The sequence below is a fragment of the Thermobia domestica genome, chromosome 1 (genome assembly GCF_964235325.1).
Source record: "Thermobia domestica chromosome 1, izTheDome1.hap1.1, whole genome shotgun sequence".
Classification (NCBI taxonomy): Eukaryota; Metazoa; Arthropoda; class Insecta; order Zygentoma; family Lepismatidae; genus Thermobia; species Thermobia domestica.
In genome coordinates, this window is record NC_137454.1 from 174,843,359 (window position 1) to 174,858,151 (window position 14,793).

The following is a 14,793-nucleotide window of genomic DNA, read 5'->3' on the forward strand; positions in this document are numbered from 1 at the left end:
TTTATTTTATACCCCATTAGCAGGGGCGTACGCAGGGGGTGGGTCCTAAGGGTCCGGACCCCCTTTGAAATTTCGACCTTTGTGTAAATTTAGTCTAACTTTAGGGGCAATTTTAGGAATTTTAATATAAATTACCCTCATATTGAGTTTGGACCCTCTCCGAAATAAATTCCTGCGTACGCTACTGCCCATTAGTTCATATGGATAATTATTTTCCGGAGTTCTTTCAAATGAACTGAATTTGAAATGAAATAAAATCTTTCCGTTTTACGTCTCATGGCTATGCCGTGTAGGCTAAAGGAGACGGTGATGGTGAGAATTGAATGAAATGATGGAATGAAAAAAAGTGGGAGGAAACGGGAGAGAACTCCTAGTAAACACATACACACGGTATTTGTCCACAACAAAGCACACTTGGATCGAACCAGGGACCCCACGGACCAGAGGTGAACGTTTTACCCCTGAACTACTGCAGCCCACGAACTTGAGATTTAACAGTTTAATTTTACTAATTTCTTTTTCAAATACATTTAAATGTTCCTTAACTACTTCACGAAAATTAAATTTTGATACATTTATATTTAATGTTTGATGATAAAATTATTTAAGAAATATTAAATTTAAATACAGAGTATACCGGAAATATACCGAAAAGCATCTCATATGTGTTAAGAACCTCAATGCAAGATAACAGTTTACCTACAAATTTGGTTGGAAACGCCTAATTACACAGATGAAGCTGCTGTTGTTTTACAACGATAATGTATATTTTGTATGTTCTTTCCAATATTGTTTCTATTTAGGGACAAAAGTGTTATTTAAAATGCACAAGCTGTTAAGAAGAAGAAGAAGAAGAAAAATATATAAAGAAATAATTTATTGTATCGACATATTTCTTGTTTTGGTTGCTATGACAACCTGTTTATCTCGTTGATAGGGTAACTAAGAAATATAGAATGAAGAACCATCTTGTAAGATTTGAATGTTCATTATTTCAATATGTCAAACTCGATATATATTACGAAATATACATATTCTAAAGTGCATAATCGAGGTATGATTTATCATAATCTTGTGCAGTTTATAAATACTAAAAATATATTGAGAACTAGAGGATGTAACGAAAAGAATCACGTTACAGTTTTGTTTACTGTAGTCACCTTACAACCAATTCCACTAATTGACTTAAATTGGCCTCATGTCCATAATTAAGAATATCCGACCAAAGTCACAGATATTTTTTGCTTGTATTGGAGTGTTAAACAGGTATGCGAAGTTAGTCCGTTTATTCTCAGATCAACCTGCACACCCACATATATATATATATATATATATATATATATATATATATATATATATATATATATATATATATATATATATATATACTAGCAGCGTTCACCCCGCTTCGCTGCGGTCACCCCGGAACGCAATAAACTTTGTTACTTAGATAATTTTTACTTTTTCGCTTTCAAGTGATATGATAAAAACCATAGAAGATTGCACTAATGTTAACATTATATCGCCTGTCATTTATGTTAACCCGCCCCGCTTCGCTGCGGTCACCCCAACCCGCCCCGCTTCGCTGCGGTCATCCCGGAACGCAATAAACTTTGTTACTTAGATAATTTTTACTTTTTCGCTTTCAAGTGATTTATAGCGCCTGTCAGTTATGTTAACCCGCCGAGTCACAGGGTCATGCGGGTTGCATATAAATACGTTTATTTTTATACCTATGATGAACTAATAACAAAGGATTTGTACGTATGGACACCTGAATGGTCAATTATCTCAAGACACTGGTAATTGAAACTTAAAGTGATATGATAAAAAACATCTAGGGTCCACATCCTAACAACCCCCCAAAAATGAAAGAAATCGGTTCAGCCGTATTAGCGTGATGAGCGGACAAAGGATTTTTTGTACGTATTGACACCTGATTGGTCAATTATCTCAAGACACTGGTAATTGAAAATTAAAGTGATATGATAAAAACCATCTAGGGTCCAAATCCTAACAACCCCCCAAAAATGAAAGAAATCGGTTCAGCCGTATTAGCGTGATGAGCGGACAAAGGATTTTGTGCGTTCTCTTTATATATATATATATATATATATATATATATATATATATATATATATATATATATATTAAAGCAAAGGATAACCCCTCAAATAAACCAGTGGTTTTTTTTAAAAAAAACAAAAGATTGTTTCTTACTCTGTGGGTTTAGAAAACGAAAAAAAAAAACTAAAACTAGTAAGCAATTTACTTTAAAATATTTATTGCGAAATTCTTAACATATTTAAGAGCAGCGCAAATCATATTTTTATACATACAAAAAAATGTAATAATAAAACGTAATATAGTCTCGATTCGAGACAATAGGTTTAGAATTATCTTACGAATATTTTTACTGTTCTATAGAAAAGAAGACAAATGTAGAATTTTAAATATTTGTTGCGTAGCGTAAATGCAATAGCAATTGTATATTTGGACCAATTATTTGATAGATAGAAGTATCAGAAACAAAGATGAAGACATGGAGAATATAATCATTATGCTTGCAAAGGTAAAAGATAAAGAAACAAAGAAATGTTTAAAGAACTGAGTTGCTTTTGCATAGAGACATGAAGAAAGAATTCGAGAAACATGCAAGATTAAAAATAAGAGAGAAAGAGAGAGAGAGAGAGAATGTAAACAGCACACAGTGTGAGAATAATAGGTAAAAGAGGTGTTACAGTGTTTATCAAGTGTTGAATTTACATATACTGGAGACGAAAGATTGTACAGTAGCCAACAAGAATGTTCTAACCTGGCAAAAGACAATTTTCACTAAACAGATAGTCCCACTACAGAGAATCTAATATACTTAATTCGAAAATAAAGATCATATACAGTCAAGATACTTGTAAGAACATTATATCAGAAAAAGGATTATTTACAATAGTGTTCACAGAGAAAGAGAGAGAGTATGTACATAATATATTCTAATGGAAGTTTCATGTAGTTACGATTAAAGAAAATAACAGATTTCATACCAAGTGCATATAAAATATGTTATTTTCTTATATCGCAGAGCATATAATTATAGAATATTTTTAGACTAAGCAGAAGTTTATAACGGAAGTATCTACTATAGGATAGAAGTATGAAGAACTAAGTAAATAAAATATTCTTAAAGGCCTGGAGAATTGAAATAGGATTAGCATGAGCATTCACTATTTACAAAAATGGGAAAAAGCTAATTTTTTATACTGAAGAACAGTTCTTAAAAGAAGAAAAGAATACATCATTATCTATATAAAATTACAAGATTTTCACGAAGGTATAATATAAGCTATTTTACATTTCAGGACTGAAATAATCATCTAATACATCTCACCTCCTAAATGCAGATGAATACAAAGGTTTATGTATAAAACCACAGAGAACACACACAAATAACAAATAAAGAATATGAGCGTTTAAATAAATAGACTAGGAACATATACAATGAAAGCAGAAACAAAAGACATTGCTATATTTTTCTCTTAGTAAGCGTATTGGATTCCATATCCAGAGAAGGTCATTGTAGCGACAGCAGGAGCAGCAGAATAAGCAACTCCCAACAGGCTAGCTGGTGCAGCAACAGCACGACCTGGAAGGGCAGCAGCGTAGGCAGGACCAGCACGAAGGGCGACTGGTGCAGCAGCGACTGGGGCAGCGGCGTAGGCCAAAGCGTCATTGCTCACTCGGACATCAGCCTTTCGTACGCTGGAATATGGAGTGTCAATGGTCTTCTGGTACGTGGAGATCTGACCAAGGTTGCCTGGAGTCCTGAGAACATTGGAAGCTTGGGAAGTGATAGTTGGAGAAGCTACAGCTACAGAAGGTGCAGCGTATGCCACAGGAGCTACGCCAGCTCTTGCAATGCCGACAAGGGCGGCAAACAAAACAACGACCTACGAGAAATAATAATAATAATAAATATTTTCAAGTTTTCTTTCAATATTCTTTATAACATAGCAATAGTTACGAAGCCAAATGAACCATTGAGACATATTTTTGTATTTAGTATAACGAGAAAACCTGTATATACCCAGAGTTATGGGATAGGTAGGAAGGTAAAAATTGTAACCAATTGTCTGCTAAAGAAACTAGAAACAAAGACATTCGAAGTTGGTGTGCCGACCATGTATCAATCACAAAGGTCTGAATCCTGAACCAAACTCCCTCTTGCACATCATTTCAATGTGGAAGTAAATCAATAAAATATGTGTATGGGTCTGACTGTGAGACTCAAACGACACTGGGTGTTTCCTTTGAGACACCAAATTCAGCGTTACTACTTTCGGTTTCTTAAAGGAAATATTTACTACAATTTATATTGTATTTCAGTAATTATTCATACTTGTTTATAGTTTGTGAATATTATTAAAACATCATCTTCAACATTTTTCTTTAATTTTTCGCTAAGTCCAAATTATAAGTGCAAGGCGAGTTTGTATTGTTTAAGTTTTTTTTTTTTTTTTTTTTTTGGCTTTTGAGAGTAGAACAAAGGGAAAAATCAAAAATCATGGAAGCAAGTTTAGGAAACTTTCTCTTCGCTTAATTAATTCCCAGTCCTAATGAGTATATAATACAAAAGTCGCTTTGTTTAGGAAGTATATTCATATTGTTTAGCAAGAAAAGCTTTGAATACAATTCCCTTTAGCACTATTTATACGTTAATTAGTTTTACTGGTGTGAGTGTTGTGCTATATGTAATGTAAAAATCTGGAGCACCATATACAAATACAGTAAATATATAATTAACCAGCTTCTCTTACTAACAAAAGTGGATTCTTTCAGTTTCTTCACTGTCATTCAAATATTTTCGTGCGTGTAAATTTCTATCCGCTCCGAGCTTCTCATCTACAGTGCCAACGGGCGAGACTAAAAGTAATTACATGATCAGAATATATTTATATAAATGTAGAAAATATGTTTTGATTAATTGTTTTGTTCCAAAACATCTTGCAAGAAGAAGAAGAAGAATAAATGAAGCACGTATATCGTGGACTTTTGATAAAAGTGGAGGAAACGGGTAATAATAAAGTTCACCACAAATTCATTTCACTTGAGGTTGAACATTGAACGTACAGTATTTATTCTCGTGGTTATGGAAATACCGTATGATCCGGGCTCGATTCCCAGCGGTAGGTCATGTGATTTGGATTCCAGGTTAAACTATAGATCCATGTCTCATAGAGCCTCGCTGCTGAAAGGAACACTAAACTCAAATCAGATCCAAAGTATAGCCCTTATTGTTATCCTTAGTGTCAGGTGTGGAGGTTTTAATATATTTTAGTACAAAGTAGAGTTGTGTTTGTTGAGTATTTTGTAAATGTACATCAATGTTACAAAATAGTGAAACCATGATAGCGTTCTCAAGTTGACTTTATTTGGTTTTATTGAAATAAAGTTTCCTGGTATTATATTTCATGAATCACCACTGACAAGTCACATATTCTATATCAAAATTCTAGTTCTTGTGCATGTACTATTAAAATAGCTCAGACTTAGATGCTAAACCGGCTTTCATTTGTGCTAAGGTGACATATTGAAATTTTCTAAAACTATGCGCAATTTATGTGAAAGATCATAGAAGATATACTTTCAAGGCTTTCTATAAAGTGTATGTGCAGCAGGGTAGGAAATCCTGTAGAGGTTAGCGAGATATCCCCCCACTTAATAGTTTAGGAAGAATATCTTTCCACTAATATTGTTACTAGGGGTAAATAAAGTGATATTATTATCAAAAGTTTCCAAATTAACTCCAATAAGCCATATTAATTAACACTTTTACATGTGTAATTAACGTTTTAATTAGTAGTTAGCAGTATTTCTAAATTCATAAAGTTTTTTATTTAATAATTATATTGAGACATTCCGTACTTTTTTAAAAAAACTTTTATCTACCATCCTCCTCCAACTCACTTCTACTGTTATGATCTCGCACCTTGCTGTTCACTATACGTTCAAGATCGTAAGCATGTGTAGCCTAAAAGGCACTACACTGGGATGTTTCATTACCAAATTTTATCTGATTTTCATAAGGGCAGGAATAAATATGAAACCTACCTGCTCTCAAAAAAGAAACCTTCGGACAAGGTTGTCTTTACCACTATACTTGTTTCTCTACATACCATACAATCAAAGGTTTGATATAAATGTGGATACTAATTCTCAGGTAAATACAGCAGTAAATTAAAATTTTATTATTCAATGTAACAAGGTGACTATTAACTCAAATTATTTAGAAAAGTTAAACTGAGTCGATTATTATGCATTTTGTGAAAAATAATAAATTGGAATAGAGTTGCATTTCATAACTTGAGAGAGCAATATTGTTGTTGCTAAAGATCAGTGTCATCTATGTGGAAATATAATTACAGAAACCTCAAATACAGAAGTCCACTCATATATGGTATAAGAAAATATCAAACGCAAAAAGAATATTAAAAATTAGCAGTGCCCATAAGAAACCTATGTTGCGTACGTCATTAAAGAGCTTTTAGGGGAAAAGCAGGGGAGTCTAGGGGGCCACCCCCTAAATTTTTACTGACTCTCTAATATTTTCACGGTAGGCTTGCAAATGAGCTATAATATGGTTGGATCGCCCCCCTAATTTTTACCGCCCCCCTACATTTTTGGACTGGCTTCCGGCCTGGGGAAAAGAGGACTGGAGAATATTGGTTGCAACAAGTAAACCAACTAATAAATCATATATAGACTAGGACAGCGTTTCTCAACCACTGTGTCGCGACACATTGATGTGTCGAGATACATGTTAGGTGTGTCGCGAGATTTTTAATGTCTTCTAATATTTCTTTCTCATATTCCTGCTTAAGAGTCATGCGTTTATTTTATGTTAATATGTTTCTATTCAATAGTCTTGCGTAATTGCTTGTGAGATTTGTATCTCATAGTCGTTCCATAATAAAAAATGTATTGTATGTTGTTGTTGTTGTTTTTTTTTACATGTAGGAAAAAACAATCATATCTAGGGGTAACGCGAAAGTTTGAAACATACTTTGGTGTGCTCCAGAAGGAAAAAGGTTGACAAACGCTGGACTAGACAATTCATACAAGAAAACAGCGCCGTGGCTACGGAGTGGCTAGGGGAATCCCACAGAAACTTTCATTTTTCTTCTTGGTATGCATTGTTCATACGTATGAATGTAAGGTTAACTCAATTTACCTCATCTATCCCATAACTAAACTTAGCCTCTTGTTTTAGTGTCCGGCTACGGGCTTGCAAGAAAGATCAATACAGGTATTATAGTATGTATACAAGGAAGAAGAAAATTTAGGTCAATAGCATCGTATCAGATAATGTTTCTTGGAGGAGGCAAGATTCCACGATGTAAGTAGATTTTCCACGTTCTCCTTGGTATATTATTATCCCATATATTAAAATAAATTTATGAATCTTAAAGTCAAGGGGTCGGTTACCCACTGAAGCCTCAAATAAGTTACCCTCTGTTTTAGGTAAGGAGCATTAAAGGTTGCAAAATCGAATAAAAATTCTAATATTAAAGTTTCAGCTTTTGTGTTTGTGCCCTTATGCAACAACGAGGATACAAAGGATAGAATCTATTATTAAAATGGGGTCCGAACCATAACCGGCACTTGGATCCGGTGTAGTTGTCCGGTCCAAAGACATTATGTAAAATCAACCTTTACTGTGTAGGTCGTTCCCCACAACACAATCTCGCCTCCGAAAGATTTGAATCACACGACCACGCCTCTGGACCCGGTTCTAATGTTTGTGTTTGCATATAAAAGAAGTACAGTACAAAATTAATGTTTACATAAGAAGCATTATTTTATATACAGGACAGAAAAGAAGTTGGAAATCTAAATAATTAAAAATTAATGTAACGACGTTTGATGGCTATCTCCTCCAAGCCTGCTATACTGATATTGATGTTATTTTGGTACATAGGTGGATCCTGGCCTAACATAGATTTCTATCACATTTTCGGCAACGGAGAGAAAAGAAGTAAGGGGGTGGCAGGTAGAAATAATCGAAAACGACCGCTAGTGTTTAATCATAGATTTCTGGGTAGCTGAGACGAATATTGACATTCCATTTAAATGCAAATTCATTCCCCATTACCATGAGGAGTGAGGGTACGGGATGCGAAGGGGTGACAAATAAAAATAATTGAAAACATCCTATTTTAATGTCCATAATTTTCGGTGTAGCTGACATGAGTATAGTGACAATTCAGATGACATTTAAGTCCAAATAGTGTCAATAACGTCTGTATCTATACACGTACGCTATTACTGAACTAGCAGCGTTCACCCCGCTTCGCTGCGGTCACCCCGGAACGCAATAAACTTTGTTACTTAGATAATTTTTACTTTTTCGCTTTCAAGTGATATGATAAAAACCATAGAAGATTGCAGTAAATGTTAACATTATATCGCCTGTCATTTATGTTAACCCGCCCCGCTTCGCTGCGGTCACCCCCGAACGCAATAAACTTTGTTACTTAGATAATTTTTACTTTTTCGCTTTCAAGTGATATGATAAAAACCATTATAACGCCTGTCATTTATGTTAACCCGCCGAGTGACACGGTCATGCGGGTTGCATATACATGCGTTTATTTTTATACCTATGATGAACTAACAACGGATTTGTACGTAATGGACACCTGAATGGTCAATTATCTCAAGACACTGGTAATTGAAAATTAAAGTGATATGATAAAAACCATCTAGGGTCCAAATCCTAATAACCCCCCAAAAATAAAAGAAATTGGTTCAGCCGTATTAGCGTGATGAGCGGACAAAGGATTTGTACGTTCTCTTTTATATATATAGATATGATGAATAGTTATTTTTTAAATTTGGTTGTCAAAATTATTTTAAATCTTCAGACAGAACTGATATTCAGAAGTTATGCCTATTTGAGGGGTAAAGGTACAACTCTGGACTCTCAAGCTCTTGTTTGTTATCCATTAGCCATGCAAACTTAGGTAAAGAAGCATCATTCATTTTAGTGTTGCCCATGAGACGAAGCGAGAAATAAGGCCCTGTGGAAACGATCTCCTCGCCTCATCTCGGTGGCCTCGCGTAGCGTAATCCCTAACGCTTTCGCCTTCGGTGCGAGTGGTCCTGGGTTCGAAGGCCGGTAGGGACACTCGGTCGAAAAAGTGTCAAAGCTTCTCCAGCCCAGCTACCCTGAGTGAGATTCTCCTGGGTTTTCCTCATTTACGCCAGGCAAATGCTGGGATGATACCCAATATGCAGGTCCCAGGCCACTTATTTCCTTTCCAATTCTTTCTACCTTCCCTTTCCTCAGATAGTGTGATCGCCGTCGGACGTCGTCAATCAAACGTGACGGACTAACATGCCATAGATACCGAGCGTCCGGAAATCTAATTCCTAATCCTAATCGTCTTGTCTCGTTTTGTATTTATTTTATATTTGGAAGCATTTTGGGTAGAATTTTACATTTACTATTAAGAAATTCAAATGATATGTAGATGTCACTTTTGAAGAATTAGAATTAATCAAAAATTATAAATATCCCCAGATTTCTTAATAAATGTTAATATGTAAAAGTTGTTCACTGCACATAACTATTAGTAACTAATTTTTAACAAGGCATATTTTCGTAGTCTTTAGAATTTAGTTTTGTCTTAAATTCAGAAATGTACTTCTCGTCTCGTTTTTGGGAGCATTAGGATTAGGATTACAAATTAGATTTCTGGACTTTCGCCATCTACGGCTATATTACCAGTCACGTATGAGGGACGTTCCTCTGCGATCACACTGTCCGCGGAATTAAGGAGGAGTAAAGGAAAGTTAAGTAAGGAAGAGCCTTGGGACCATTATGGGAGATACTATCCCGTCGATGATGAGAAAAGGCTGGGAAAACATCACTCAGGACGGCTGGAGTAAAAAAGAATTTTACACTTTTTCGACCGAATGTAACCAACAAGGAATCGAACCTGAGTCCGCTTGCACTAGTTTTTCGACCGAGAAATTAGTCATGGCGAAAAATTCCTCATCTCGTACGAAATACTAAATCATATAATTCATTCCAGGCAAGGATAATCTTGGCTATTTCTGAATAGTACATTCGTTATATTATGATAGTTGTTTTTTTGTCATTGACCTCTTTCATACTAAACCTTGTTACGATAAAGTAAATTTATCTATTCTTTGGTGCTTCTTTTTCCTTTGATGATCTCTTATAGGTATGATTAACGTACTCGTGTTTCCCGAGACATTTCCCAGTGGGCACATACAATTTTAGGGGCCACGGTGGCTCAGTGGTAGAGCGTTCACTTATGGTGCATGGGGTCCATGGTTCGATCCAAGATCGCGCCAAGTGAACTTTGTGGTGGACAAACATTGTATGCGTGGGCTTCCTCGTGGTTCTCCAGTTTCTTCCCACTTTATTCATTCCACCATTTCATTCATTATCATTACAGTCTCCTTTAGCCTAGCGGCCATAATCGTGGGATGTAAAACTCAAAGATTTCATTTCATTTTTTCATACATTTTCAGGTGTTGACTCAGATCGCAATTGAATTTCAAAACTAATTGATTTATCAAGATGTATTCTCTGGTTTACAAGTAGAAAAGAAGCTTTTAAACATTTAAATAAATAGGGTCTAATGTCTGACCAACTACAGATCTCCATAGGCCATAAGAACAGGGAAGTAACTTTCTAAAAATAAAATATTTCAGTTTAACGTCCCACGATTATACCGTTTAGGCTAAGAGAGACGGATGATTAAGGCAAATGAATGATGATGGAAGAATTGATGGAATGAGAATGTGGAAGAGAATGAAAGTACCCGAGAAAACCCACGAACACGATGTTGCCCACCACAAACTTATTTGTCCAGGGATCGAACTAGAAATCCGCACCAAAGGAAAGGATTCTACCACTAAGCCACTATGTCCCTCGCAAATATATATATATTGAGAGAGACTGTACCAGTAAACGCCTTCAGTGGCATGAACAATAATCAGTATTACATAGAATCAGTATTTTATAGAAACTTATTGTCTTACACTATTATAATTTAAATATATTATTATTAATAATAAAAAAAATCAAACAATGTGACGCGATGTCGTGGGAGTTCTATAAAGAATGTCGACATCGAAAAAAGGTTGAGAAACACTACTCTAAGTTACGAGGCAAAAACATGTTAATTACTCAGAATAGATGAAAAATGACAAAAAGGCATTCGAAATCTAAGTGCGGAGAAGAATAGAGAATATTAGCCAGTTTAAACACAAAACCAATGGGTGCTAGCAAGGAAGGATTAAAAGAAGAAAAGAAATTGGGGTCACGGTTGACCAATGGTAGACCTCATCACTTGTACGAAGGTTCTTGGTTTGATACCAGACTATGTAACTTTGTGATAAGTATGCAACATCATGTTCTGTGGGTTTACTCGGGGTTATTTCGTTTCCTTCAGCATTCTCATTCCACCAATCATATTATAATCGTTCACATTCATTAAATACGCGTCTCCTTTAGCTCACATGACAGAACAGTGGGGTATTAAATTACAAAATACGTTTCAAAAGTAGCCGAGCAGGATTGGTTGATAAGAAATTGTATGCTAAGCGGTGTCACAGAATATATAGTAAAAGATAAAAGAGGGGTAGAAAGAAAACAGTGTAACTGATAAATTTGATATTAACACTTCTACCAATTTCACATAAAATATTGCGTTGTGTTGTTCCTTCGATTTGCTTACTGTCACTGGATTCAAAAACAAAAATTGCACATTACACAGAAAATCGTCTCGTGTGTGTTTGAGTTTACAACAATTTATTGTAAATATACACAATTCTGTTGTAATGATAGACTGTAATATTACTAATATTTTTCATTTGTTCATCTACGTAATGTAATTAACTCAAAAATGAAACTTAGAGTTTAACGTCCAATTGTTATGAAAAGAAGCTAAGGGAGATGATGATAATAATGAAATAGTGGAATGGAAAAGTAGAAGGAAACGGGAGAACCCCCGGAAAACCCACGCAAAGATGTTTTGTCATCATAAAGTTCACTTGACGCGAAATGAGATCGAACCAAGACTTCACTCACCAGAGATATGTGCTCTACCGGCACATGTTTAATTTAAATACTATGTCAGAAAAGACATGAACAATGTTGAATAAAAGTTAAAATTCAAAGTAGCAAGTATTCTAAAGGAGTCTATATAAATACGTGCACAAATGAATATCACTGGTGCGTGAGGTCTCTGGTTCGTGGCTCGGCCAATTAAGTTTGTAGTGGACAATATCATGTCCATGGGTTTTCTAGGTTTGCCCATTCAGACTGCATGTAGTACTTACTATTGCGAACAACTGAACAAATATAAACAACAAATTACAAATTTCATGTATACGTGCACTTAAATTTACATTATTCTCTATAAAATAATTTCCAAGTTCTACACTTAAGAGAAGGCGAATTTCCTCGTGGCTATGTGGTTAGTGTACGCAACTTTCGCACGGCCGAAACAGATTCGATTTCCAGTAGAAACTCATGTGGTTCGGATTCCATGTAAAATTACAGGTCAGCGTCTAATAGAGCCTTGGTGCTGAAAGGGACCTTAAGTGCCAATCAAATTAACTAACTGTAGAAAAGGTCTAGAAAATTCATTAACTATTATTTGACCATGACGCACTTTGACTGCCAATTGTTATTTTAACAAGTGATCGAATATATTTTGACCAACTACACTATAGATTTCTGATACCTTTGTTTTTCAAAACTGTTTTGAATTTCAAAATCTCATACTGTTGTTAGTTTATTATTAAATTTGGCTTCGTATGATTATACCTCGCAGGCTAAAAGAAATTATTTATGAACTGGTAGAATGAATTTAGAGGTACTAAATTGGTGATCAGATAGAAAAAGCTACATATATGATGTCCATTAAGATTATATGACAAGCGATCGAAGTACTAACCGTTTTAACTATTTCTTGAAGTTTAGTGTATCTCCTCAACACCGAGGCTATGTGAGACATGAACCTACAGTTTAAACTGGAATCCGAAAGCATTTCGTAATGCATTCAATTCTCTCCCACCGGGAATCGAACCCGAGGCCACACCTATCAAAGTGCTCGCGCTAGTCGCTATACCAACGATGAGGTCTACGATTCTTTTGCACTGGAGATAAGTGCTCAATCACTGAGCCATCTTGCTCTCCAGTTTCAAAATTGATTATTAGGAAAACATACTGAATTTACTCATATTACTTATTAAATAAGCTATACCTTGCAAATTATGTACTACAACGATTACAATGCAAAATAAATTACGTTTAAGTAATAGAAGTTGATAGTAGTAGTGTAAAGACCCTCAAAAATAAAACATGCTTACCTTGAGTGACATATTGTGTACTTGTTTTTATAAATGTGCCTCCGGTTATGAAAGGTGTGGCTGGAACGTTTTGTACGTTCTCAGAGAGCTGGGTTAATGAAGTAGATACAGATAGAAGTGTGTCTGACCGCCAACAAGTTGCTCCTCTCCTTTTATAAGGCAAAGCGGCCAGTACAGGGCACCTCCTCCCCCCTTTCATCCTCCCCCAGCCTATATGATCACAGACGAGGCGCTTATAGTTAGTTATAACATCAATGAAAAAACTTTCACCAAATCATTATGCGGTGAACTTTACTGGTTTTTCTCATAAGAATCACCCGCCAGGGTGGTGTTTATACGCGTGGTGCCCACCGGTACTGAAGAAGTTGAGGTAAAGAACTAAAGCAAGCAGTGGGACCATAAGACGAAAAAAAGAAATGCTTCTGGAATGCAGATTATCGAACGAAGGACCACTGCATGCAGTAGATGGGAGGAGACTTAGAAATGACTGTGGGGTGTTAACCTGACCAGGTGTGTCTGGCTTGTAGTTCGTTGCATTTTTTCCATCTTATCATACAGTTTCAGTGACATAACATTTCGTATTCAATATTTCTCTTCTTAGGTGGTAAACTGTCTCTGTACGTATATATTTACAGTCTTAATCGGCCAGTATTTTTATTCTTTTTGTGCTCTTGTGGTTGGGACTTTGGTTGCCTTAAAAACAAACAAACGAAAGTAAATAAATAAATAAATATTCTAGGTGCTACTCTCGCTGAGGAGACGAGAGTCGAGAAGAAGTTCCCTTTTTTAAATTCGAGAAAAGACAAGAAATTTCACGATTCTCGTGGGTAACAGTAGTTCACTCAAGGCTTATATTTCTAACACTTTCTTAGCGTTACATAATTCATAGTAAACAAATCATAAATTGATAAAGTGATTTAAGAAAACTATAAAGAGTATTTATCAAATGTCATCACACAATATATTCCAATAATAAATGTGTTAAATGTTTTTATACCATACTCTACGTACAGTATATATTGTTATATCGTGGATCTTTCGTGAGGTGGAAGTATTTCGATAACCTAAAAGTTAAATTAAAAAAAAAAAAAATCAGGGCATACGTAAGTTACAAAATGAGACGAAACCAGAGGTAATTGTTCGGGAATCAAAATGAGACAGGACTTCTACAAAATTTATGAAACTATATAAGAAAACCTTATTCTTGCTTCGTCTCGTTTAGTGGATAACATGACTAGCCTATGGGAGAACAAAGTAGACCAAGAGGTGACGGTCTACTATAGAGCACTCATCTTGGTGCGACAGGTTCTCGGTTCGATCCCAGCCCTTGTGATTTTGTAGCGGACAACATCGTGCCCTTGGATTCTTCTGGAGATTCTCCATTTC

The 14,793-nt window shown here is 35.4% G+C and overlaps 1 protein-coding gene across 1 annotated transcript; it reads right to left on the bottom strand.

Annotated features, from left to right (window-relative positions):
• Positions 1–2,260: 2,260 nt before the first annotated feature.
• On the bottom strand, positions 2,261–13,562 carry LOC145691242 (cuticle protein 76-like). The gene is made up of 2 exons (XM_081766885.1): positions 13,408–13,562; positions 2,261–3,944 (listed from the first exon to the last, which is right to left on the bottom strand). The coding sequence occupies exons 1-2, from the start codon at positions 13,417–13,419 to the stop codon at positions 3,534–3,536; spliced, it is 423 nt and encodes a 140-aa protein (XP_081623011.1). The 5' UTR covers positions 13,420–13,562; the 3' UTR covers positions 2,261–3,533.
• Positions 13,563–14,793: the final 1,231 nt, after the last annotated feature.